Source organism: Sinocyclocheilus anshuiensis, unplaced genomic scaffold (assembly GCF_001515605.1).
Source record: "Sinocyclocheilus anshuiensis isolate Anshui unplaced genomic scaffold, SAMN03320099.WGS_v1.1 scaffold9, whole genome shotgun sequence".
In the NCBI taxonomy this organism is placed as follows: domain Eukaryota; kingdom Metazoa; phylum Chordata; class Actinopteri; order Cypriniformes; family Cyprinidae; genus Sinocyclocheilus; species Sinocyclocheilus anshuiensis.
The window spans coordinates 798,028-825,485 of NW_015540887.1; the positions used below are offsets into that span (position 1 = coordinate 798,028).

A 27,458-nucleotide genomic window follows, 5' to 3' on the forward strand; every position below is an offset into this window, starting at 1 on the left:
CAAATTCGTAATGAGAATCATTTATAAATCTGCATGCTGTTGTCAACAAAAAGAAGCACTGAGATCTTCCTGCGGGTTTCTGCCAAAATAAAAGCCGAGAAAAAGCAACAACTCCATCGACATTCATAAATGATAGTATTGTAATTTTACTGTCATTATGTAAAATAAAATAAAAAATACAATAATAATAAAGACAATAATAATGATAATAATAATTACCCTACAACAGCTCTATTAATGCATTTATTATAACATTCACACATAGTGTTCAAATTGGGATCTGTAATATATTCTAATGTTTTAAAAGAAGTATTTTCTGCTCCACAATTTATTAATTTTAAGTTAAATTGTGCTTTGTTGGTATAATGTCTGCTAGAATGAAAAAAATAATGTTCAGTGTTAAGTAAATATTTTTAAATTGTTGTTTTGTAATTGATTTTTTATTTGAAAAGCAGGACAAAACAGTAAAAAGCACATTTTGGCAATTTAATTAATGCAATGGTGAAAAAAACAATGGCAAAATAGGTCTACATGGGGGAAAAATGTGAAAAACCGTGTTTGGTATTCGATATTCGGCCCAGTGTTTAATTTTGTTCGGCTTCGGCCAAGAATTTTCATTTCGGTGCATCCCTAGTCTCAAGTAATGTTAATCACAGGCATTATGATGTTACTCATGCATTTTAAACCACTACTCTAAAACCGATGCCTAAACTGAACAGTTCAAGCTCAGAAAGTAGTTCTGACCATTGTGATTAGGCAAATAACTATTTCCAATTGCGTTTGCAGGTGGTAGGGATTTAAGTATACTTTTGAGGGCAAAAATTGTCAGCAAATAAAGAAAAGGACTGAGAGGGCATTGCATTCTTGAGGCAGATGCATTCATACTTAATATAAAAACTGACAAAAAATATTCTGAAGTCTTAAAAAATTCAGCCTTCTCTATTAAATAAATGAAATTGTAACTAGTGAATTCTTGGTGTGTGATCAATGGAAAAAAAGAGCTTATGAAGATGGGGAGAAGAGAAATAATAATAAAAAAAGAGAGAATAAATTGTACATTCTATCTGAGAGGGTCCAGATTTAAAGCAGTCAATAGTAGTTACTGTTCTAGATTATGGTGACGTTGGCCGTCCCCTGGGCCGTCTCTTCTCGGGCATGGCTTTTAAGAAGCTCTTTCATAAACTGCTCTAGGGCGGCAAAATAACCCTGGCACTGCCAGGTGTCATTGTGCGTTCCCTCGGGAAAGATGGCGAGGCGTTTAGTCCGAGACGGTGACAGCTCGTACAGCTGTTTCATCATCACCGGAGGGATGAGTTGGTCTGATAAGCCCGAAATGAAGAGAGATGGCATACGGCACAGTGCGACATATCTATAGGACAGAAACTTGTTCTTGTAGCACCAGAGCGGTAGGTAACGCATGGGGAAGAAAGAGAACAGCGTGGCCGCCATGTGCGGGATGCTCAGGAAAGTGTTCTCCACCATGATGGCAGCCACTCGATGTGGGTTGCACGATGCCAAACGGATGGCCACCGCGCCACCCAATGAGCGGCCGAATAGAACCACCTTGGTTTTGTCGATGTCCAGCCGGGTCATGACGTAATCCAAGGTGGCCTCGGCGTCCTGGTACAGTCCCTCTTCGCTAGGTTCTCCTTCACTCTTTCCGTAGCCTCTGTAGTCCATCAGCACCACGTTGGCCTTCACATTGACCAGCATGAGCAGCGCGTTCGGGACACGGTGGCCGATGTTCCCCGCATTGCCGTGGAAATATAAAATGGTGGGAGCAGAGGCAGGGTTTTCACCGGTCCAACGGAGCAGGATGAGGTTGAGCCGCACGCCATCTTTGGTGCGGATGTACACATTCTCGTGGGGGATTCCCATTGGCATTGGAACGTAAAGGCGTGAGGATGAGGGCTGGTCGGGAAAGTAGAGCAGCACGTCCTGGAACTTGTACAGGATGCCGGCCACAGAGGCCAGGATGAGTCCCAGCAAGATGAAGCCTCCATACAGGTGGAAGGTCAGAATGAGGGCCAGCAGGGAGACACGGCAGACTCCCCAGGACCAGGCGCACATGGTCAGCAAACACGCCTCCAATGCCCCCCATAACCTCCATGGCTTCTCCATGACAACTGGGATGGCAAGAGTCTCCGAACTCACTGCAGACGTAATCTGGGGAAACACAGAAGGTAGGTTTGTAGGGCTGGGCGGTATTATTATATTTAACTATAGCACATAATTTTTGCATTTTTTCAAGTTTTGCAAGTGTTTCTTCCTATTTTCCCCCTACTTATGGTAAGACATGGTAGGCCAAATCAATGGTCATAAACTTAAACTATAAGTTTAAGTTTTTCTGTTTGGCCGATGCGTTCGAGGCGGGACTTTTATTTTGACGGCGCTGAGAACGGCAGTGCCTGAGCACCCAGTGCTCACATTCTCCCTCTTGTTCGCCATCGTTGTTAACAGTTCTGTCTAATATGGATAGAAGTCTGTCTAATAATCCGATAGAACTGTTAAACAAAGGAATTAAAATGTATACAAAAAGTACTATAACGATTGCTTTTATATTATTAGTAATAGAAAGGCAAACATTATAATACTTTCTCGTTTGCCGTCAGCATTCAGCAAATATGCATTTACATGCATTTACATCATTTAAACAAATCTTTCAATGGCTAATGAAAATTTTATTTCACAAACCTTGCAAACTTAGTCGAATCCAGCTGAGATCTTGTGAAGTGTGCATGTGACCTGCATGATCGCGTGTTCTCTTTCGGTCCGTGCAAATTAAATGCTTTAAACATTAAATTCGTGATTTTAAATTATGCTGCCCACTGTCATATTCATGTCATTTTCACTGTGTGCTTTATGTAAAATGAGTGTTACCTTGGCTTTATTTGAAAAAAAAATATGATTCCCAATGCACACAACCTTCCCAGAATACTGAGCGCTCTGTTGGTTACAGTTTACTTCCTTTTTAATAATATTTTTATTAAATATCTATTTGTGGAAAATACTTTGTCATCTAAAGTATAATTATGTTTATTTTACAAATTTATTTTTTAATCCATTTTCAAATGATTTCACATTTCTTAAATATTAATGAAAATAAATACAATTATATCGGCTTTATACCGGCCACCCTGCTTTCCAAGATATCGGCATTGGCAGTCAAAAAAACAATATCGGTCGACCACCAGTCATAACAGGTCAACTTTGACCTCAAGATGTGGAAGAATTTGTGAAGACGAACTGCCACTCACAATGTATTTCACTTCCATCAGCGAGAAGAAATGTAGAGTAGAATATAATTTATCCATTGGGAATTGACTGGATTATGAAATGTGGGCGTCACCATAATGGAGCCAGACTGAGTATGACTTAGGCTACTCGGATAAAACTAAACTTAAACAGCTATTTGGCTGTTGGATAACATTAGAAAGTATAGATTTTTGTTTGTATATGCTGTCAATTATAGTTCTTAGAAAAAAAATTGGAATTAGCAAAAATCGGTATCGGCAGGTCAAACTTACAAAAAAAACGGAAATCGGAATTGGCCAAGAAAATTGCAATCGGTGCATCTCTAGTAAATTACATTTTAAAATGCTCATAATCCGATTACAGTTACTTTTTTATGGAATACATGATTACATATTATTCACACAATGGCAGTAAATGGCAGTCCCTAATTCTTTTTTCTCTTTAAAATTTTAATTTCTAAAAATCGTACTGTGTCAAACTATTTTACTTGGACTTTATTCACAAATTTTTCACAAACCTTGCTTCTGAATTTGACTCACGCAATTAGACCATATATGAAACAAATAATTATACAAGTTACTGGTGATGTATAGCTGAAACACTATGTCTTCATCATATCCAGTGACCTTCTGGAAGTCTGGACAAAATATTTCAAACCTTCCTACTTTTGGCATGTTCTCTTTGAGTAATCTAAAAAGTAGTCCCACTAAATGAGTAGGCCTAATCTAGATTAAGTTACTAACAACAGTTTTCATCATGTAATCTGTAATAGACTATGATTTGTAAGTAATCTGCACAGCTCTGGTATCTATACAGCACTTATGTCAAATGGTGCTATGTAGAACCATAAGAGGAAGCCCATTCTCCTCCTTAGATTTTAGATATGTTACTCCACTCTCATATGTTTGCAATCAATGGGAATTTACTACAATACCAAAAGCTGTTTTCAAAAAGGTCAAAAGTCTTGTCTTTTTTTTTGAGGGCAAAAAGTCTTGTGTGTGGCTAGTGTTGTCAAAAGACCCGGTACTTCGGTACCAATTTCGGTACCAAAGCAAAACACACAGTTTAAGCTAATTAAAAAATTGGACTATACTTTCATTTAATCCAAACTGTATACATATTTCATTTGTTCAAATACTGAAATTTTGGTACCGTGACAACACTATGTGTGGCCATGGAATATTTCCTTATGGGGGGGCTTGGGGCAAAAAGGTTGAGAGCCACATTATCTTCAGGAAATACACAGTATTTTAATGTAATTTTTACTAAGAGAGAGTTAGAGAAGGTATCAAGAAAAAACCTGATATGAGGGTGAGTAAATGATTAATTTTTATGTTAAAAAACACAAATTATATAATTCTAATATAGGATTAAACTTTGTACACCTTCAATATAGCTTGACTATTTTAGTGGGGAGAAAAAAAAAAAAAAGTGAAAGTGACGTGACATGACATGTGGCCAAGTATGGTTACCCATACTCGGAATTAGTGCTCTGCATTTAACCTCCCCCTAAGTTTACAACAACTTCTTGTAATTGTGGCACATCCAATCCAATGATATGGCACATCCAGTCAGAAAAAGCTAGAATTATTTGTTTTATAATATTAGTCTTACTGATTTTTCACTCTCTTTAAATGTCACTTATTTTCCTAATGGAAATTTCCAAACAGAAAGAGAAAATGATCAAATTAGATGAAGTGCTTTTCATCTGTAAAATATTTAATTCACTGGATTATCCAAAAACAGGGATTAACACATGGTCATGTAATATAAACATTTTTTGTTAACTATATTGTAATATACACAGTTGCCTTGATATAAAATTACTTGTGATATTGGATATTGGTCATACCACCTAGCCCTACAATGACCTACTGAAATACCATGGTGTTACCCTCTGATACCATCACTGCACCACAGTACTTTTTGCAGAAGCAGAGAGTAGGTGCACATATACATTGCGAGTCATAAACACACAGAGATAAAACATTTAAGGTATTATGTGATGACAGAACACAGTGCTGTCTGGAGCCCTCGGGGTGTTTAGGGACCAAGTCCAGTATTGACCAATCAATTACACTGGAATGCAGATGAGCATCAGTATTCACTCATTCATCTACACTGCACACAGAAACATTTAGAGTTCACAAATCGAGCTGTTTTTCCAGATCACCATTACTTTCGCCATGCAGTGCAATAAAACAGAAGCTGTAACACGATCTGACCCCAATATCAAATCATACTGTAAAACACTGCCAGCAGATCCGCACTAAACCCCGCGCATTTTTGTTTTTCATCTAGCTGTTGACATGGTGAGAGAGAAAACACCCTGTACCCCAAACCCAGCCGACACGAATCATAAACGCACCGATGACAGATTGATGTTGACAGCAGCTTGTTCCCTCTAGACTGCATGTACTGCACTGCTAACACAGCGGCTAGCCATGTCTACAACACATCTGCTCACACACAGTCTGATACAAAACTACTCACATCTATCGCATTCTTCAGCGGCACATCTTCAGAGAGCTGAGCTCACGAGCAGGTGAAGCGGTCATCTAAAATGAAGCGGTCACCCCTGAAATATCAGCTGATCCACCGTGGCTAGTAGCACATCTAGCCAGACTGCTGCTGTGCACTGGTGTCGCTTCTAGGAAGTTCCGGGTGGAAACAGCGTAACCTTCTGCTGACGGTCAACACGTAACGGTGCTGCGAGTTCAACGTCCGTGTTTATAAGTGTTTATTCTTGTAATTGTTACAAATATGTATCCAATAACCTTGCTATTTACAAATCGTATACATTTATAACACATGCGACAACTTGCGGAAATTAAAATGTGGCAACTTGCTCCCATATTTATGAAAAATACCTTTTAAGTAGGCAATCCTTCTGTGTCGGTGACTGGTCTGTGAATGTTTGTTAGTCTGTTGTGTTTACTTATTAAAAAGCAAAAAGCACGATGATATTAGATGGCCTTTTGTTTTGGGGAACAACAATTACAAAATAAATAAAATCAAACTGTAATTTAACAGTGAATTGAGGTGATGATTTAAAAAGTGTTACACATTAAGAGATTATATACAACTATATGTGACCCTGGAACACAAAACCAGTCATAAGGGTCAATTTTTGGAAATAGAGATTTACACATCACCTGAAAGCTGAATAAATAAGCTTTCCATTGATGTATGCTTTTTATGATATGACAATATTTGGCCGAGATACAACTATTTGAACATCTTGAATCTGTGAGGGTGTAAAAAAATCTTAATATTGAGAAAATCGGCTTTAAAGTTGTCTAAATTAAGTCCTTAGCAATGCATATTACTAATCAAAAATTAAGCTTTGATATATTTATGTAGGAAATTTACAAAATATCTTCATGGAACATGATCTTTACTTAGTACTAATGATTTTTGCCATAAAAGAAAAATCGATAATTTTGACACAATGTATTGTTGGCTATTGCTACAAATATACCCATGCTACGTATGACTTATACTTATGTGGTCCAGGGTCACATATCTTAAACAAATATTAAATAAAAAAATAAACAACAATTTAAATAACAGTGTTTTTAACTTTTTTAATTATTTTTAATGCGTTTTTGTACATTTCACTGTAAAAAAAACAAACAAACAAAAAAGTTAAAACAAATATAAATTATAAATTAAGATTGGCTTTAATGGAATGCTTTTTTTCTTTTCTTTTAATTTCTTTTTATTTTTTTTCCATTTTAACCTCCTCTTGTAATTTGGCAATCAAAGGTCATCTGCGGGCCCTGGTTTGGGCATCATAGCTTTTTCTACTGGAGCTGGTGCTGGAGAACCCTCCATGTCACCAACATATGACCAGAATCGCTTGTTATCTCCTGCAGAAGGAAAACGGTGGTCTCTTCTGCTGAACTGACATATTTAATTGTTGTTGCTAATGTTGTTAATTTACCTGAACTCCGATGGCTTTTAAAATGGTGCCTTTTAAACTGCGGCCTGTAGTAGAAGTTCCGCTAGCTGATGTTCCCTTGATCAAGACCAGCAAGGTTTCATGAGGGTTCGGAACCAGGATCTGGGCACTTGCCTAGGAATAGTTTTTATTTTATTTTTTTTTTGAGTGAAACACTCAGCCTGGTTCCCATTTGGGCTCTGGCACCAGCCACAGTGGAAAAGCATTCTCATAGAGAATCTTCAAGCTGATCCACGTCGATAGATGGCAGTGCAGCGTCTATCATTTGTGACATCAAAGTAACTGGAATCTTACTTGAAAACTATTACTCTGCTATTGCCCTTGTCACAACTTCCCTAGTCTCCCCACTCCATAAATATAATAGATATATTATATTTATGTATGTGTTCAAAAAGGAAAATAAAATGCATTTCCTGATATGTATTTCAGTTGGTAACTCACTGTTATAAAAATGTATTGTAAACTATAACATTGTTTTATGCCTTATCTTGATTTCCACTTTTTTGCAGATTGTAGGCTAAATTGTACATTTTGAATTCTTCTTTTTGTCATTAAAAATAAAAAAATAAAAAAACTTCATTCTTATTTTGTGGAAGAAAAAAAAAACGTATGTGGTGGAAAGTTGTTGATATTTTGAACTCAGTGCAGTGCTGTGTTATGTGTAAAATCTACCATTATATTATGTCAAAATACAGTTGTTTTAAATAGTTATTATTTTACATACAGCCACGTATGACACCCAAAACCTAAATTTCACACAAAACAATGGTTTGTAACCTCTTTTGACCTTAAAAGACTATTTATCTGATTGACAACACACTCCAAATGAAGCAGCATCCAGACACAAATGAACAGACGATATTTGTTATTTCATCAGAACACAACTTTAATCATTTTAGCAGTATAATCATACCTTCGAAAAGATCATAACTTGTGAGATTGTTTTATAAATTATTTCATCAAAGTTGCTTGTAAAAAATTAAATAGGTTACTGAACTAAATCATCTATAATATTACAATATACCGGTAGTATATAATATTATTTTTTTTCAGTAGTCATAGTCATAATGTTATCTCTATATGCCTTTAAACCTTTATCTTTTTTCTTAAAAGTCATTGCTTTGCACATACCATCACACACAGCATCACAGCCTGCAGGTGCCGAGGTTGTGACCAAGAGGACAATTCATGTGATGAAACCACTCCACTCTCAGTATCCATCTCAGCACAAACTGCCCAATGATCTCTGACACTTACAAAAGAGGATTTAAAAAAGGACACCAACTCAGAACACAAGGAAACCTCCAAATCAAACAGAGACACACACTGTTTAGCATTCTCGTAACGTATTTACAACAGAAAAACAACCGAGGTCGAGGGCTGCATAGGTCCACAGGATTCAGAAAAGAAAGTATTTCTGCTTGCTAAGTGGAATACTACTTACACAACTGGATCAGTACTTGGAAATGACCATAAAACATGTGCAAGCATAAAATACATCTTATAGTAGGTTTGGTGGTGTTTAGCGATATTAGCAGGCATCTGTTACATTCAATCTCGTTGGTCGCGGAGACAAACTGTATGGTGATTGAATCCCAACAAACAGAGAAACATGATATAAACGTGACAAATCTGAGCAACCACGACGCCGCTCTCATTTTAGGAATATGTTTTAGTAGTCAACACTTTGCTGTGAATGGTGTTATCTGAAGTACGTTTGGTGACCGATTCAACTTGTTGCATTAGACCAAATATTTACGAGGCAAACCGAATGATTATATTGACATGAGTGTTGCAACTGACGGAACTCGAATCCTTCCTGACTTGTAGAGCGTCGCCAAGTATATATACAAAGGATTCCCAAGTGAACAAGCATGTATGTGTGTACGCTTGTCTTGCTGTAACAAACATCCAGAACTTCAAAGCAAATGAATAATAGTGCTACGCCACTGTCATTAGTCCACCTCTCTCTAACTCATCTCTTCCTTCACCATCAGGCCCAGCTGGAGAGGCAGAATTAGTTTTGTTTGGAGATGAACTGAGGGAATCATTTCTGATCCTTCTACTGTTCCAGCGCAGGTGGTCCGAGCTGAATGTCCAGGGTTATAAACCAACGAATAAGCTCTCGAGAGGGTATACTGTATCTCTCAGTGCTTTCCTCTAATTATTCATTAGCGAAGTCCTCAGCACAGCAAGCCGGACTGCCATTATACATCTCAAATGGGCCCGTTGTGCCTTGTCATATGGTCAAAATTTCCTGGTCAGGCTATCATCATAAGCGTGGCATAGCACTGTTTACATATAGCACTAGTTATGGTGTTTCTGGTAACATATTGGTTTAATATGAAATAGATTAATGTATTAATAAAAACAAAAAACAAAAAACAAATGACCAATATATGTTTTTCTAGATAGGTGAAATGACAAGATGGGCCTAAAGGCAACAAGTCAGAGCTGTATGGGTAAGGATATTAAAAGTCATCATAATCAGATATGTTTGATAAAACTCAGCTTGCCCAAATTCACAAACCCTGAACAGCCAAGAATTAGTGGTTTGAGTACATTTAGTTGAAAATTCTGAAATTTAAAAACAGTGGAATAAAAGGAGCTTCTCTCCCAGCATTTGACCGTTCAGGTTAAATGCATTTTTTATCAGCTTAACTGAACTGCATTAGCAGTCTATTTCAGAAAACAAAAAATCACTTTGTGCTTCTGACACCTCAAAAGGTCACCGCTAATGGTAGTTTAAACAGCAAAAGGGCAAATGGATTGATTTGTTCTCTTAAAATCCAAGTTATTAAATTGGCCTCAGAGACAGTATTCAGTGTTTAATGGTATTGCATGTGAAGGTAATACATATTAAGAGAAAATCAGCTTTTTTAAATGTAGTCTAAAGGCGCGGTCACATTGGCAAAACTTAAGCGAATTTACAAACTAAGCAGCTTAATGTTGGCAAATGCGATGAATTTGCATGTTCAAAGTTTAAGAATTCTGAATCCGATGCGAAATTTGCAATTCATGTGAGAAGGGTCTGGCTGCAGACTTGCACATGCACTCTCAGACTTGCACTCTCAGACACTTGCGCTTCCGCAATTGACGTCACTTGCAGTCTTTATTTTTTTATTTTGTTCTATTTATTGTTTATTTTTTGTTTGAATCTCTCAACATTTTACAACAGTAGCCAGGTGGTGAAGACAAGAAAAAAGAAACTAAATTACGAAGTCACTTGCAATCTTCACTAGCCAGACCCTGTTGATTCATTTGGATGTTCAAAGTTTAAGAAATCTGAACACGATGCAAAATTCACTACAGATTTACACTCAAATTTCATCAAACCTGAAACCGATGCAAATTTTGCATGGGAAAAAGTTTCCCTTCATGCGAAATTCCAGATTGGGCTAACTGACTACACAGAATTTCACCGTACAAAGTAAATGTGACCGCACCTTAATGCAGACAATCTACAGATATGTACAGGGAGAGAATAAAATGACATGAAATGAGTGTGCGCCATTTTATTCCTATGGCATGCATTATGTTAGCCTGCTTTACACAATTGAAATATGGCTACAAAACACTTTGTTTTTCTTTTTTAGTTAGCATACTTAGCCTTAAAGCTAGCTGTGACTGATATATGACATATGCATGTGTATCTAACATTAACGACTATTAGTCGTCCTATGAGATGGAAACACAGGTGTGAGGCCTGCGTTTCAACAGGTTCACACTGAGGCTGTCTAGAGAACTTAGTTCAACTCAAGGCTTTGTTTTGTGTTTGTGTCACAGTGACACATCCTCATTAGAGCATACCTGTAGAAAAAAAAAAAAACATAAAATAATATATCAGCCCTTAACTTAGCCTCTCCTCCACACAAAGAACCAGATTCCTCAGCCCAGCTACCTGAGACGGGCCTTCGTTCTTCTCGAGATCAAGCTCCTCAACTTCCTGTTGGCATGCCTATCTCAAGGTTTGCAACAAATGAACATTGTTTTCACTGAGTTATTCATGCCACGTGAATCTCTACATGCAGGAGTGTTTGAATGCGTGTGGATGATGGGTAAGCCCTTTACTGTAATAAAGAACGATGGATCCTCTCTGTGCGATTGGGGTAATTTGTCTCATAAGCTCTGATTGGCTGGGTTCATGCTGCCAAATAGCAATTTGGATGGTACTCGGAGTAAGAGCTCCTCTTGTTTTCAGATCGTTTGGGTTTATTTCTTTAAAACTTTAGCGAAACTCTGGTTCTAACATGCAATTACAGAATATAGTGTAGAGAATATAATATCTTACTATAATATATAAAACACGAATGGTGCTAAAAACAGATTTGTGGACGTCTTTTTGCAGATTGAGGGAACAGACAGAAGTCTGGACACCTAGACCTTTCAGTCAAGCGCTTAAGCAAATAAGCGACATTAATGCACCCAGACCCCCAAAGCTACTGACCTGACCTCACAGGAAATGACATCATACCAACAACAGAAATATCAGGCTACCTTAATAAGGTTACAGGATCTTAACGGGAGAATCTGAGTTTTGTTGGGTGTCTTGGTATTTGTCTAGGCAGATTTGTCAATGGATAAACTGCAATAGAAACCCTCGTAATGAATAGAGCAGCATTCAGAGAGTTTGTGATTACAAAGAGAAACGAGAAGAACATCTAAGTGGACACACGGACGCAAGCACAGGCACACATGCACATGCACCCATCCATTCGCTCACATAGACACGCGCTCAGTCTTGAATATTCACTTGGATACTGTACATTTAACTCATCCATCTCTTCCAATCCTTCCTGCACAAAGACCCAAATGAAACGAAAAGAAACGTGAATTAGATCCTGTAGTCATCTAGTGCAACAGAAATCCAAACCCTAGACACAGTGTAAAAACCATGGTGCGAGAGAACTTCGCCCCCTAGAAGCCTCTTTCAACAAAGGCTACGGTGTTGTCCCTTGTTCTTGTTGCTTGATTGGATTCGTCCAGTGTTTGTTTAGCTTTGTCAGTTTGCTTGGTTTGTTTTGATTGCATGTCCACAGTCTCTGTACCAGAGGTCCCAGCAAGTTACCCACGGTCCGTCACGTCGCTGGAATCGGCACTGTAACCGAGTGGCTATTCCGTCATTCCTCGTTGGAGGAGCTGGAGGTGAGGTTGAAGCCGGTGGGATTGTGGGATGCTGTGAGAGTGGCAACAGTATGAAGGAGGACGAGGACCAGCAGGCAGAGTTTGAGTCTGCTGTTGCACAGTCTAGAGGCCGCTGACGAGGTCAGGGATGTCCCGTGCTGACATGACGGGTGAGTTCTTTTGAGAGTGCCTTTGGAGCTGTTGTCTGCCCTGCTGTCCCATCGGACATCGCAGCACTCTGTCTCTGCGTCTGAGGGTTTGTCCTCTTGGAGCCCTGGGCCGGCAAAAGACACAAGTTAAGGGCGATGACATATGTTCACCATTAAGTAAATTCTTGTAGAATGTACTTTTTGTTCATGTTGCTTTTGTATGGTTTGGATTATTTATTTATTTATTTGATTGATAAATAATGTGAAGTGGTGTGACCATCAAGGTTTTAAATCTATTTTTCCTTTTTTTTTATCATGTATCATGAATTGTTGTGTTGTCGTAATTGTGAGTGTACACTAGAGGTCTGCACGGGCTTTAAAGTGAAGCCCGAACCCGGCCCGTACCCGAGATCGTCTGACCCGACCCGACCCGAGCGGCACAGTTAAATTTAGAGCCCGAACCAGAAATCTTTGTTTTTTTTTCCCACAACGAATAGCCAATTTAAAAAAAAAAAATGCTGTATTTCACGATTGCATGCAACGGTCAGTAAGCAAATACATGTAAAGAAACAGAATCATTAAGACTTGGCCAGTTCACAAGGTAAAAGAAAAAACACTTACCAGTTATGAAAGTTTATGAACATCATCGGGCTCGGGTCGGGTAGCACACCTCTAGTGTACACATCTTAATGATTATTTTTAGGAAAAAAAGTAAATATTTTTCAAAGTATTTTTTCTTTACGAATCATGAATTCTCAACTGTGAGTGTACACATCTTAATGATTATTTTCATTAAAAAAAAAAAGTAAATATATTTTTCAATGTAAATTTGTTCTTTTCACAAATCATGAATTCTTAATTGTGAGTATACAAATATTAATGATTAATTTAGGAAATACGTTTTTTAATTATTTGTCAAGTATTTTATTATTTACAAATAGCTAATTTTTAAATATACACATTTGGATTATTTTAGAAGAAGAAATATAAATGTCTTAAATATTTTTTTATTTGATTTTTTTACAAATGTTCACAAATCATGACTTACTAATTGTGGGTGTTCACATATTAGTGTGTGATTTTGGAAAAAAAAAAAGTTTTTAAATCTAATTTTCAAGGTAAAAAGTTTGTTTTCATGAATTATTAATGTACAAATATTATTAAATGTTTGAGAGGTCTCACGACATGGCATTTTACATTCTGAACTAACCTTATCTTGTCATAAAAAGGTCACATTATCTGATATTTTATGAGACTTACTGACCTTGACACACAGTCGTGAGGGTCTGCAGGGCTTCTCTTTAATATAATATCATGTTGGTTGCACCACATGACATTTTACAGCCTGAACATAACTTGGTTTGTCATAGAAAGGTCAAATTATCTGATATTTTAAGAGACTTGTTGATCTTGACACAATCATGCAGGGGTCCCCTCTATGATATTATTGCTTATGTTTTTTGATTACTCACTCATACTTCTGCATGTTGGTGTTAACTTTGTTGATCGATATTAAAGGGATAGTACAACTCAAATTTAAAATTCAGCCATCATTTGCGCACCCATGTCATTCCAAACCCATTTGACTTTTATCCTTCTGTATAACAAAGAAAGATTCTGAAGAATGTTGGTAACCAAACAGTTTCAGTTTCCATTGACTTAAATGGGAACCACAACTGTTTGATTACCAACATTCTTCAACATATTTTTTTGTGTTCAAACGAAGAAAGAAACTCATCCAGGTTTGAAACGACTTGAGGGTGAGTAAATAATGGCAAGGGGTCACAAGCAGTTCAATATCCCTTTCACAAGCAGTTCAATATTTTTGTTAAAAGATAAAGACGGACGGACAGACAGACAGACAGACAGACAGACAGACAGACAGACAGATAGATACATTTTTAATTTTGGCATGAACTGTTCCTTTAATATGGTCAAATATATCATTTACTTTTCCACTTGACCTTGCCACACATAAATCATTGATGACAGGTGTTTATGGTCATGTTGTGATGATGATGGAGGCATACGGTGGTGTAAAGTTTAGCACAGCGAGACCAGTCTGTGTTAAGTGGGGATACTTAAAGCAATTAAAGGGCAGGTAATTACAGTGTGACCACTCAGCCGGTCTGTGCACTTCTGCTCTCAATTCCTCATTTATCATCAATCTGTCTCATTATAGCACAAGCCTGCAGGCCATTGGGAGGCCAAAGCACTCATTCACATGCACCATTCAGCATGCACCCTCTGAGATTAGGATAGGAACATATCCTGACAAACACTGTTCAGGGCATTTGAGTACACAAGCCCTATTCCTAACATGCAGATCAGAGAAAGCCTATTTCATGCCCTTTGTATTCATACTCATGATCGGCATAATTATTCAAGTCAAATGGAGGATAATTTAAAGATAAAGTATTTATTAATCCAATGAGTCAACTCAAATTTTGTGCAAATGTGATATGATCATGTTCATTCATCCAATGAAAGTGTAAAAGCAGAAAGAAGTAGGAGGAATTGTACTTCCTGTTTCAGCCATAAGGAGGCAACAGAGACCAAGTGTTTAAAAAAAAATCAGCAATACCGATGGAAAATGCTGCCTACTCAGGAAATAAACGGTCCAAATCCAATGTTTGCGTAACATCCTGTCTACTGTGATGCCTTCATTTGGTTGCATCCTTCGCTGTCAGTGACATCCCACAATTCTGTATGTGTGTTTGGGTGGTTAGTAAAAAGATACAAATTTAATTTAGTCTCTTTTTTTCTTAAATGTATGATTCAGTTTTTACTGAGAAATAAGCATTGTAGTCATTATTTGTCTTTAAATTTCATTTAAATTTGATCTATTCCATCAGATGTGACATTTTGGTGCCGTGTAAGCCAGTCTGAAATCAGTTTTCTGAAAAGGTGACCTCAAACCAAAACACTGTCTACCACAATGATAATGAAAATGTCTTGCTGATCTGTTTAATTTATTAACTGACTAGGCAGTGGAGCAGTTGCCATTGGTTTCGGTCACAGCTAATGATTCAGTCCTCTCAAGAAGAGGAAACCACTAGTGATTTGTTTGTATGAGAAAAGGTCAAAGTGCCCACCTGTGCATATAAAACTGGGGCTTCCTCCATAGATGAGCTCATCATTGTCAGGCAATATGAAGGGACACCTCTGCTGGACCTCCAGGCAGTACTTCCTGCAGGGGATCCTGTTGCTGCAGTGCATCTGTGTGGTGTGGAAGAACTGGGCACAGAGCCAGTGTTTGTAGACAGTCTGTGCAGAGAGAAAAGTACAGAAGGAGAGCTGTTAGTGCTTCAGTCTGGGTGTCCATTGCAACTGATTACATCATCATTACCGCTGATTACATCATCATTATAATTATAATGTATAATTTTTGTACACACCAACACCAAGTGACCAATACCACTGTCTATCAGTAATAATAGGTCAAATTTTTTTTATTTACAAACACCATGCTATCCACAATGCTTTTTAAAATTCTATACTCTTACTAGGCTATATGTCAACAACTGCCTCACTTGATTCTATGTATGTATGTATGTATGTACGGATGGACGGACAGACAGATTTGTCACACTTCCATTGTTCAAACCACTATAGTTTAACAGTAGAACTGTTGTAAATGAAGTGACATAGCTTGCGGAGTAATGATTGCTAATTTATCAGTTCAAGATCGAATTAATGTCAGAATATTGTTCTTAGGGTAAGTTAGTGTTTGTTTAATTTCCAGATGTTTAATTAAATCAAAGGTTCCCTCTGAGGTCACACTCTGGGTTCCCCGGGTACAATTTGCATATAAGTACTCTTCAAAAATGGCGTTTTTATTCTTATAACAAACTAAAAGACATATAATTAAATTAATATATATGTTAAAAAATACATAGGTTTTATTGCATGTTAGCTTGCTTGTTTTGCTCAAGAACATGATCTATTTAAGTTCACGTGTGGTTAGAAGCATAGTTTGTGGTAAGTAATTACACATAATTTGCGATTCTGTTTGTGAATGTTAATTGAAACTTTTTAAAAGGGAAGACCAGAATTGTTGAACTATGTTGCTAACAATGAAACCTGCGTTCCATAGTTGCCTAACAATGCTTTTGGGAAATGCCTGACGCAAGCAACACTGGCTTAACCAATATTGTGAGTTTGGGGCAGGACTATTTGCTTCTTGACCAACGGAAGACTTGGATGTTTGAAAACATTATTTTTACGAGTTTGTTCAGTGACATTAGCACAGAAATTTCAGCTTTACATTAAACATTAATGAGAAGTAAACAATAAAATATTCCTCTGGGATGATGTAGAGCTCTTTTGTAGACGGTGTGCAACAGGGCTCCGTTTGTGGCCCATTATACATTTGTAGCAGCACAACAGGCATTAAATTGGATAAATAACCATGTAAACAAGCAGTTTTGTTTTGTTTAACACCAAAACCTCCACTTTTTTCTCACTAACTAACATAAATGTGCACAGTCAAACAAGAGGAAGAAAGACATCAAACCAAAACCATTTGCTTTGACAGTTTCCTTAATGTACAACATAATATCCTACCCACTGTTAAAAGACTGAATGAATGGACCGTAATGCATTAATGGTGCTTCTATAAAAGACTGAGAAGTATCTCTGGCAAGATTTCCAGCAGCCATTATTTACAGCTGAGCCAGCATATGACATATCCTCTCTCCCATCAGGAGCCTAATGGAACAATTCTGTATTCATTTTATTCAGAGAGAGAATGACAAAAACACAGTGAAACAAGTTCAAACAAACATAAACACCTTTTCCCACATCGCATATTAAAACTGTTCTCCGAAAACGCAACGGACCTGTAGCTGCAATACGTCGCTGTCAGCAGAGAGAAGAGCACAGGCAGGTCCTCGACTCCATTTACAACAACAGCTCAGGCAATTATGAGTGCAATGAATCACTGTCTTTGCCTTAAGCACAGCGCCTTGCCTGCACACAGCTGTACATCATGTCACACCGCCATCCCCAATGAAATATTTATGTGGCGTCACTCGCGTATATTCTTTAAAAAGCAAATTTCCTTCCTCAGCCTTGATCCTCTACCGCTTTGGTTCGCCTGTAAGTGCTTATTAGATTTGCAGAGAGCAATTCTCTCAGCGGGTGTTTGTTAATGCCTTTTCATATAATGAATCCCTCCTGAGACAGAGGTAAAGCAGACATTTGTGGAGGATGACAGATCACAGAGAGGGGTACGACTGCAGCCTCCTGTCTCCTCCCCGGGCCATTTCAGGCAGGCCTGATTGACATGCAAGGAAAACAGCTTTTCGGAGGTGAAATGAGCTTTTGTAGGAGTTATCTGAGGACATTGTGGTGATCTCGAGTCAGCATTAGATTTGACCTATAGTAAACCTCAGTCTGGTTAGACGCCATGTAGAATTTGAATGCAAATGAAAACAAGGCAGTGAGGGATAGACTTGCAGTCTTTAGAATGTCCGGAAATACATTTCACTAGCTGAGCAATCGGTATGTTCTTAAACAGTACAATCCATTAAACATACTGAACTTATATCCCTCACAGTCTTGTTGTCATTCCTGTCAAAAATTAAATATGGCCCTACCCTGGCTAAGGTTTACATAATCGTGAATCTCCTGCGTCTCCACGTCCTTCGCTCCCGGGCAGGCAGGAACACAAACGCAGCACAAAGTACTGACCTTTAACACTGGACAAGGGAACATAGGGCAAATAACACTTAAAAAACAGGACGAAACGAGGGTAATTGACAAGACACACCTGAATCAAATGAACACAATAAAATAAGGGAGAAACTGGGTCACGGGGAGCACATGGGGACAGAAACACAACAAAACAGGAACACAAGTCTGACAGTTTGATTATTAGCATAAAGCTTTTTACCTCAAATACCATACTTTTACCTAGTTTTCCGTTACTGAAAACTGTTACTTTAATTACCTTGAACAAAACCAAAGAACATTACCAAGACCTTTGTCTCAAAATATAGTCAATATGCTTAGCAATTCTCATTTGCTACATAAATCTACAAAAAAAAGAAAACATAAAATATTAAATCAAATTAGTGCAGTATCTACTTTGCATTGCTGTAAGGACCAGCCAAATCCAGAAAGCCAGATCAGCTAAGGGTGTATTCATACCTGTCTTGTTTGGTTTGACTGAGTTGAACTCAAGTTCGTTTCCCCCCTTGGTGCGGATCTTTTGGGCAGGTGTGAATACAGCAATCGCACTCGGGTGCAGACCAAACAACCGTACCGAGACCCAGCTGAAGAGTTGGTCTCTGTCCGGGTCCAAACAAACTCTGGTTCGGTTGAATGGATGAACCAATGAATGGATGACCTTAGCACATGTGTGGTTTTGTTTACAGTTTCTGGTTCACTTGGAAAAAGGACAGTGTGAAAGCGAGCCAGACCAAACAAAAACAATCAACATTGTATTTAGTCCGGACCAAAGCAAGTGAATTAGCAGACTTTCCTGGTGTGAATACACCCTACATTTCAATGTGCAGTCGAATGCACTTGTTAAAGGGATCCTAAAATGAATCAAAATTCTCTTGATCTTTTGTCATTGTACTATAAAAACATCCTGTAAATTTCAGAACTCAATTTTCTTGTTAGTCTAAGAACATTGTATATTGAAGCCAATCTGTCAAAACGACAGGTTGTGGAATGTGCCACTTTATGATGCAATAGTGTGGCTAAGCACCATCTCCGCAGAAGATCAATGCCTGCTTCTACACCACTGCCTGTTTAGCCCCGCCCACTGATTCGTGCATGTAATTAACGAGAAATAACAAGAAAGGCTAGCGGAGATTTAAAGGGATAGTTCACCCAAAAATGAAAATTTGATGTTAATCTGCTTACCCCCAGGGCATCCAAGATGTAGGTGACTTTGTTTCTTCAGTAGAACAAACAAAGATTTTTAACTCAAACCGTTGCAGTTTGTCAGTCATACAATGGCAGTCAATGGGCTCCAAGGCTTTGAGAGTAAAAAAAAAAACATACACAGACAAAACCAAATTAAACCCTGCGGCTCGTGACGATACATTAAGGTCTTAAGGTCTTAAGTGCAAGAAACTGAACAGTATCTATATCATTTTTTACCTCTGATCCACTGCAATGTCCAACTTTACTAGCCAGCAGCCATATCACCCTGTAGCCCAAGACTGGTTACCCACTGAAGCTAAGCAATTAATGTTATTATAACTGTCCTGAGCGCGTTCACAACAAAATTTTCATTTTTGGCTGAACTATCCCTTTACGCAGAAATCAAGCGATAAAGATGCTCCGAAGACAACAAAATGCTGTGCCAAACTGTGGAAAAACAGTCTTTGAATTGCCTTCCTTCTGATCCTAACATTAGGAAAGAGTGGATGAACGTTATTTTTAATGAAGTTCCAGACCATGTCAGTAATAACCTGGTCCTTTATTCACTTCATTTTACCACAGAATCATTTACAAACAAGGCACAATTCGATGCAGGATTTTCAGAAATATTGAAACTAAAAGACAATGCTGTACTGACTATATTGGATCCGACAGTAAGGTCACAACACACAAGTGTAACTGTTTATATTACGTGGTCACTATTGCTTTGTCTGTTATTACACATTGTTGGATATATATTGAGTATTTATGTGCTTTCAACCTAAATCACGGCAGCGTCCATCTATGTAGATCTATTGTACTTTCATATTAAATTATCGATGTTCCTAACTTCTTGTGCATGTCAGTTCCAGACCACGTCAGTAAGAACTTGGTCCTTTGTTCACTTAATTTATGTATTGAGTATTTACGCATTTTTAACGTAAATCGCAGCACCATCCATCTGTGAATGATGTAGGCTGTCAAACATACACAACTCTAGCCAATCATAGCAGTGGGAGTTCACTTCCAAGTCTACAATCCGCCATGCCTATTCAAACAGCATTATGATGAGGGGGGTTAAAACAGGACAGAAAATATTAATTCAAAATTATGTTTGTTGATGTAAAAATCTTGATAACATTATAAGTGGACCTCAGAGAACAGCACAAAATAATAAAAAAGGCTGTTCATGACCCCTTTAAGAAAAGTGCTTAGGGTGATTTTTTTGCACCATCTACTGGTTTAAAGGAAAATAAAGTCAAATGTGCCTTTTACCCTGGTGCTCCTTTAGACCTGTTGTACCCTATACTTTTTGTTATTGAATTATCCTATTGGTTTATTTTATAATCACCACTTCTGCTCATTTGGTCATTTTTATAATCACCATTTCACCATAAAATGCTGTCATTTTTACCAATGCTTTTTACCAAGTTAATTGCGAACTCGCATGAAATGCAAATGTTTGCCAGAAGTTTCCCAAAATGACACTAGTCTTTCTGCAGTATTGAGTACAAATGTCTACTCAATTCACATCCTGCACAATGTCTGCTTAAATCTGTATTAGTATGCATACTCCACGATGAACGCTAGTGCATTGTTATAATACAATACAATTTTCTTTGTTTTTTTTTTATTACTGTATACCGTATTTGAATAATTATTGGGGAAAAAAGCTGGGCCCTGGAGACTGAGTGTGGCGACGTGCTGGTGGCATTTGGAGGTGGCACATGATGACATTAATCCAGAGCTCATTTGCAGTGCTACAGTTTGGGAGGCCTGCTCAGACTGACAGAGAGAGAGAGAAGCTAATTCCTGGGCATTTTACACACACATGGAGCCTTCAACATGTGAATGTCACATCCTTCATCTGGACTCTTAATTTGTCCTATCAACACTAATATTTCCTTACATGCTGGTATTGGTCTTATCTAATCAATACATCCAAAACAACCAACCACAACACAGAGATGGCAAAGGTTCAGACACAAACTATGTTTGTAAAAATTGTTAAATATTATTACAATTCAAAATAAGCATTTTCTATTTTAATAGATTTTCAAATGTAATTTATTCCTGTAATGCAAAGCTACAGTGTCACACAATCCTTCAGAAATCATTGTAATATGCTGATTTGCTATATAAATCCTTTGCAACATTATAAATGTCTTTCCTGATACTTTGCAATGTAATGCATTCTTGCTGAATAAAAGTATTAATTACAATACAAATAAATACATTTACATTTTTCAATAACATGGATGCCCATATATTTGATTTCAATAGAGTTTAGTGTTATCATGTTGCTAAGCTAATGCAATACCCTAATTAGCATAAATATACATAGCACTTAAAAATATTTGGTACAAAAGACCATTACATGGAACTACTTTTATCCATATACATTACTGAAAGGAATATATTTATAATCAGACATTTCTCTAATTTTGCCTCATATTGGATGGGTTCTTTCAAATTTGATGATAATTTGATGTTGAGGTTCCTATCAAAAGAATTTGTTTGTTAGTATTTTAGAAATATATGAGTAACAAGATGAGAGAAACAAGATGAAATTTAAGTCAAAATCTCAATTTGCTTTTTTTTTTTTTAATTCTCACTGCTATATTAAAAAGATGCCATTAGTGATTTTTTCCCCCTTTTCTATGGGGAGACCGAACAAATGCACCTAATAAATCTCATAAAAAAACAACTTTTTCCTGTGTAACATTTTACGAGACAACACCTTTCATATCCTAACCATTGTTGTGTAGAACATTGCCAAAACCTCTCACGCTGGTGAATATTTTTTATTGCAGCGTGAGTTCATCATGACTCCCTGAATCTCTGCTGTCCAGCGCTCCATTAGAGATGTGATGAGGGGTGAGTCCTCTCAGATGAGTATAAATGCATTATCGCTGCTAAACACAACCTGAGCAACAGGGTGAGCTCCATCGCGGACGTACAGTCGCTGCTGAAGGACATTGCATTAAAAGGGCCATTTATGTTTCTAATAGCTGGTTAAATCTATACCGCCGGCTTCTATAAACTAGTGCAGTTGTGACCTGAATACTTGCCTCAATTCACTGCTATCTAAATGGCTAATATAATTAAATTTTTTTCTGTATTTTAAAAACTTAATCAGTCAATTAATCTGATGTCACAGAACTCATTTATCAGACAGCTTAATATGTAATCATTTTCTTCAGTCCTCTGTCCATCCATCCATTTAAAAAAAAATCATATGTACTGCAAATGTGGCAGGAAGTAGCCAGCAGATGGAGCTAGCATGCTAGGTGAACCATTGCTGATTCCCTCACTCAACAGTATCTCATTCACTTTAAGATGTATAATCAGGGTATATACAGGAATCATGGAGTTAAATTTAATACCTTTTAAGACCTTTTTTAAGACTCTTTCCATACATTTTAAGACCTCATCATCACCACTCCAAGTTTTAACCGGTTACATCGGCGACACTAACTTACATTTACAGAGTGTAAGATGGAAATGTTCCTCTCTCAAGCTTCCTCACATGCTGTTCCGTCAGAGGCATCGTGGTCATTTATCATGTAAGCAGAAGCAGTGTTAGATGTAGCAGGTTTACTTACATTTACTGAGTGTCAGTACTGCACCTGATCGTGTCTGAATGATCATGGAAGGTAAAATAATGATCACAACTATATTACATAATTTTAATTGTGCAGCCCAAGCCCATGCCAGTAAAAAATAAAAATAAAAACCCGGCCCAAAGTAGCACAATTACCATGTCCCAAATATAAAAATGTAATTTCCATCCCTAAAATACATATTTTACAGTCACTGTTGTGCACATGTATCATAAACACAGCTCAAATGCTTCCTACTAGTGTGGCCCAAAACATTTAGCACAGTTTTATTACAGGTAGAATGCAAAATGTTTCTGTACAAGCATTTCAACCAAATGTAATTTATGCAATATTTCAAACCTTTAACCCACTGGGGAAAATCAACCCATGGCAACAGTTTAAAAGCAGCCCAATTTCATGGAAAAAACAACCCTGCATCCAACACGAGCTGCAGAAGTCAGATTTGACTGATCACGGGTCAAAAGTAAGGAGAGATAACTGACAAGATGTTGGAGGATTTGCTGCTCAACAGATCCCGAGCTCCTTGACAAATACCTTTTATCGTAAGATGTGCTCCCGTTACACAGAGCGCACGATCACGAAATCGAAAGTGAAAGTGAACTGTGACTGTAACGGCTCATTCAAAAAGGGATTTAAATAACCCATATATTGATGGCGGAAAATTATATACAATATTAGAATGTTTGCGGGAGCGGACACAAAAATCGCGGGAGCAGATGGGAGCATGCGGTAATGGTCAGAAATTCAGCGAGAGCGGGATCAACGAGCCCTGCGCTATCATGCAGCGGCACAGTCAGTCAGTGAGCGCCGTAACAGATGACGTCAAATCTTGCGGGATTCCATAAATAAAATACACAGAACCCCACTATTCGACAAATATACATAATGAAAAGACGATACAAAATTTAATACCTTGGAAAATGGCATTTAAGACTTTTTAATACTTTTTAAGGGCCTTCATTTTCTCTAAATTGATTTATCAACTTTTAATACTTTTTAAGACCCCGTGGACACCCTGATAATACTTGGAGAGAGCTAGAGTATCTGTTAGCAATCCCATTCATTTTAATGTCACAAAGTCTCAGAACCACCCGGAAGTGGGGCATTTGAAATACGCCATCTTTTGACACTCAGGTCTTCAGCCAGGTTGTTTTAAGCAAATCACCAAAGCCTAAATTACATCTAATATTGATAAACTGATGTAGTACAGCAGCCAAAATGTTTATGATGTACTGTAGCCTTGAGCTGCAAAACCCCATTTTTTGGGCCACTTTCCAGGTCCTTTGTACCACATGTGCTGAAAATGGTGATTCTGATTCATCCCAATGACTCAAACCTTCTGATTCTGATCTCCAAAAAGATTCAGATTTGTTAACTTATTCATTTGGTGACTCTTTCTGCAGGTTACATAATTATAACAGTAGGTGGAGAACAGCGAGTGCCTTTTGTGTGTTATGAAATAGTTATTGAATCATTTAGTCAACTTATTTATTCAAAAATATCGATCATGACTAGAAAAAAAGTCTTAGCTTCCTTTTTTTTATAAAACGTCTACAGATCTTGAGAAATAATGTTTAAAATACCACAGGTGAATAGGGTAAAAAAAAAAACTAATACATATCACCATACTGTACTTCCCCTTGCTGATTAATCAGTGCATTAAGACGAGACGAGACACGTTTCCTGAAATGTTATATATGTGAATATGCAAATGTAATGATCTAATTAAATATGCACTAATTTGCATAAATTTCCAGAACAGAAATATGAACACTGGATAAAGCTACATTCAAAAATGTTTCGTTTTGTTGACATATTAATGGTTTTTACAGAGAGAGTTTGGATATCTCTTTTTATCACTCCATAAATGAGAAAATACTTTATATGGCCAAAGGGAAAAAAAATGTGTGTGTATATATATATATATATATATATATATATATATATATATATATAAATCAGGTGAATGATCTTATAAAACCTTCAAAATATGGATATGAATAAACTAGAAAGTTTGGTGAAAGTACTAATGAAAGGAAGATTTCTGGCTTTGTGCGTGAAATAAAAAATCCCATTTTGAGAAAACGGTCTTTAAAGATTTGTACTGTAATTGAAATATACAGACACAAAGAGATAAACTGAAATAAAATAAACACTTAAATGTCCATTTTGTATGTTTTCATTCCACTAGCCAAAAAAACTGACATGTTATAAAAGCAAAATAACCCAGAATCTCAAAATTGACAAGTGTATGAAAAAAAAAAAGATTTTGCCTGCAGCGTCTTGCCTGAATAACCAAAAACATTTTCTAAATTATTGACAATGAAGCAAATATATATTATTTTCCCTCAGTTTTGTCAGCTGCTAAGCTTGAGATTTATCAAGCTATAAAGATAATGTCCTTTTGTCATTATGACAGCGTATTCGTCATTATAATTGATATAATAGTTTAGCATAGTATAGCATTATAATTGATATAATAATAATAATACTAATGGGGTGTCTCTCTCAAAACACTAGGGTTTATTCTTAATTCAGTAGATCCAATTCATGTTATGCAATCATTCGTTTTGCGAAGGAAAAAATTAGTCAGTGTATCAAAGTAACTGAGAAGGATTCGTTCAGTCCTGCGACTAAAAATGCAAGCGCAAACCTCACTTTTAAATCTAGGCGTGATGGGGGGAAAACAGGGCAGGAGCGCAGACGGAATCAAGGGTTTCTGATGCAGTCTTCGTCACTTTTTCGCTCTGAGGCTGCAGCAGACAGAGGATGGTGTGATCTCATTAGTATGAAGAGCGGAGGGAGTGTTGGCAGAGGAGCTCTGGGAATCAGCCGGCTGCTATACTGTCTCTGCCCTACTTACCTAAACCCTCAGCTGCCTGCACAGGGACCTGCCCGAACCTGCTACATCTAACACTGCTTCTGCTCACATGATAAATGACCACGATGCCTCAGACGGAACAGCATGTGAGGAAGCTTGAGAGAGGAACATTTCCATCTTACATAAGCAGGCTTTGCCCTTCCTTTCACTACAGTATATTTATCTTGCACTACAGAAGGGTACAAAAGTCTGAGATAGCTTGTGAAAATGCTTCTGTGTGCACATTTTTATAATTTAATATAAATTACGTGACAATTTAACACAAATGTTGCAATGTCATTTGCAGTACAACAGCAGCACTCTAGCTGCATAAGTTTGTAAAACAGTGTTGTTATTGTAAACTATTAAAAGCTTAAATATAAAACATTAAATATAAATTAATTAAAAACCTAAGTTATGAATAAATAAATAAATAAATAAATAAATAAATAAGAATTGTTGCCTTGGCACTTAAAACAAATAAGAAAAGTTTACTGATTAGAGTTTGGTTTAGAGAGCTTAATAGAAATATTGCAAACAAATAAAAATGACAAAAGCACAGAAAAATACTAAAATAAAACTAAAATTATATCTTAATTTAAATAATATAAAAACATGATAACTAAATAAATAAGTTGAAGTAAATTAAAGATACATATTATCAAAAATAAAAGAAAAGAAAAATCACATAATAAAATGACTAAAACTAAAATTAAATATTAAATTGAAAATCTAAAAAACCTAAATAAAAATAAGAAATAATGCCATGACAACTAACTGAATTTAAGTTTACGTTAAATTCAATTAAATCTAAATAGAAATTTTACAATACAAATGCACATAACAAAAGCACACAATACAATTACTAAATCAAACCAAAATTAAAGCTTAACGTGAAATTATAAAAATAAAATATAATTCAAAATACATAATTATATAATTATACCATTAAAGGGGTCATATGATGCTGCTAAAAAGAACATTATTTTATGCATTTGGTGTAATGAAATGTGTTTATGCGGTTTAAGGTTCAAAAAACATATTATTTTCCACATACGGTACATTATTGTTTCTCCTCTATGCCCCGCCTTTCTGAAACGCATACATTTTTACAAAGCTCATCGGTCTGAAAAGCGAGGTGTGCTCTGATTGGCCAGCTATCCAGTGCGTTGTGATTGGCCGAATACCTCAAGCATGTGATGGAAATGTTACGCCCCTTACCATATTGTAATGCCCTGTCCGGCTGGAGTGTCGAGACAAAAACATTAAAACCCATTATAAACGAGGCATTTGTTGCATCCAGTGGGGACATAATTACGGATTATAATGACTTATACTGTCTTTTTACGCGTTGCGTTGCATCGCGCCGCGTAAATACAAAACCATGTCTGCATTTGTGATCGGAGAAATGACTACTCTACACTGCTCAAAAAACTTGCGTATGAATCGTCAGTGGCAAATTCTTTAAATATAAAAAATGTACTTACAGTCTGTGAGTCAGAACAGCCGGCATTGTAGTCTACTCTACCATAATCAGGAAACAGTCCTCCATAAAATGCGCTGGACACATCTGAATATTTGGGTTAAACTGTTCTGGAACAGTG

At 37.0% G+C, this 27,458-nt stretch overlaps 2 protein-coding genes across 2 annotated transcripts in view; both read right to left on the reverse strand.

Moving 5' to 3' along the window:
- Positions 1-581: 581 nt before the first annotated feature.
- abhd13 (abhydrolase domain containing 13) lies at positions 582-5,893 on the reverse strand. Its single transcript, XM_016486455.1, has 2 exons — positions 5,749-5,893; positions 582-2,166 (listed from the first exon to the last, which is right to left on the reverse strand). Exon 2 carries the CDS (start codon positions 2,119-2,121, stop codon positions 1,108-1,110), a length of 1,014 nt encoding a protein of 337 aa, XP_016341941.1. The 5' UTR covers positions 2,122-2,166; positions 5,749-5,893; the 3' UTR covers positions 582-1,107.
- Positions 5,894-11,074: 5,181 nt separating this feature from the next.
- The window catches only part of LOC107688721 (transmembrane protein FAM155A-like), a 164,108-nt gene continuing 147,724 nt past the window's right edge, over positions 11,075-27,458 (reverse strand). The window contains exons 2-3 of the mRNA XM_016486458.1: positions 15,588-15,759; positions 11,075-12,617 (exon numbers count right to left, since the gene is read on the reverse strand). Coding sequence (XP_016341944.1) covers positions 12,340-12,617; positions 15,588-15,759 — 450 coding nt within the window. The 3' untranslated portion in view covers positions 11,075-12,339. The remainder of the gene's footprint in view (positions 12,618-15,587; positions 15,760-27,458) is intronic.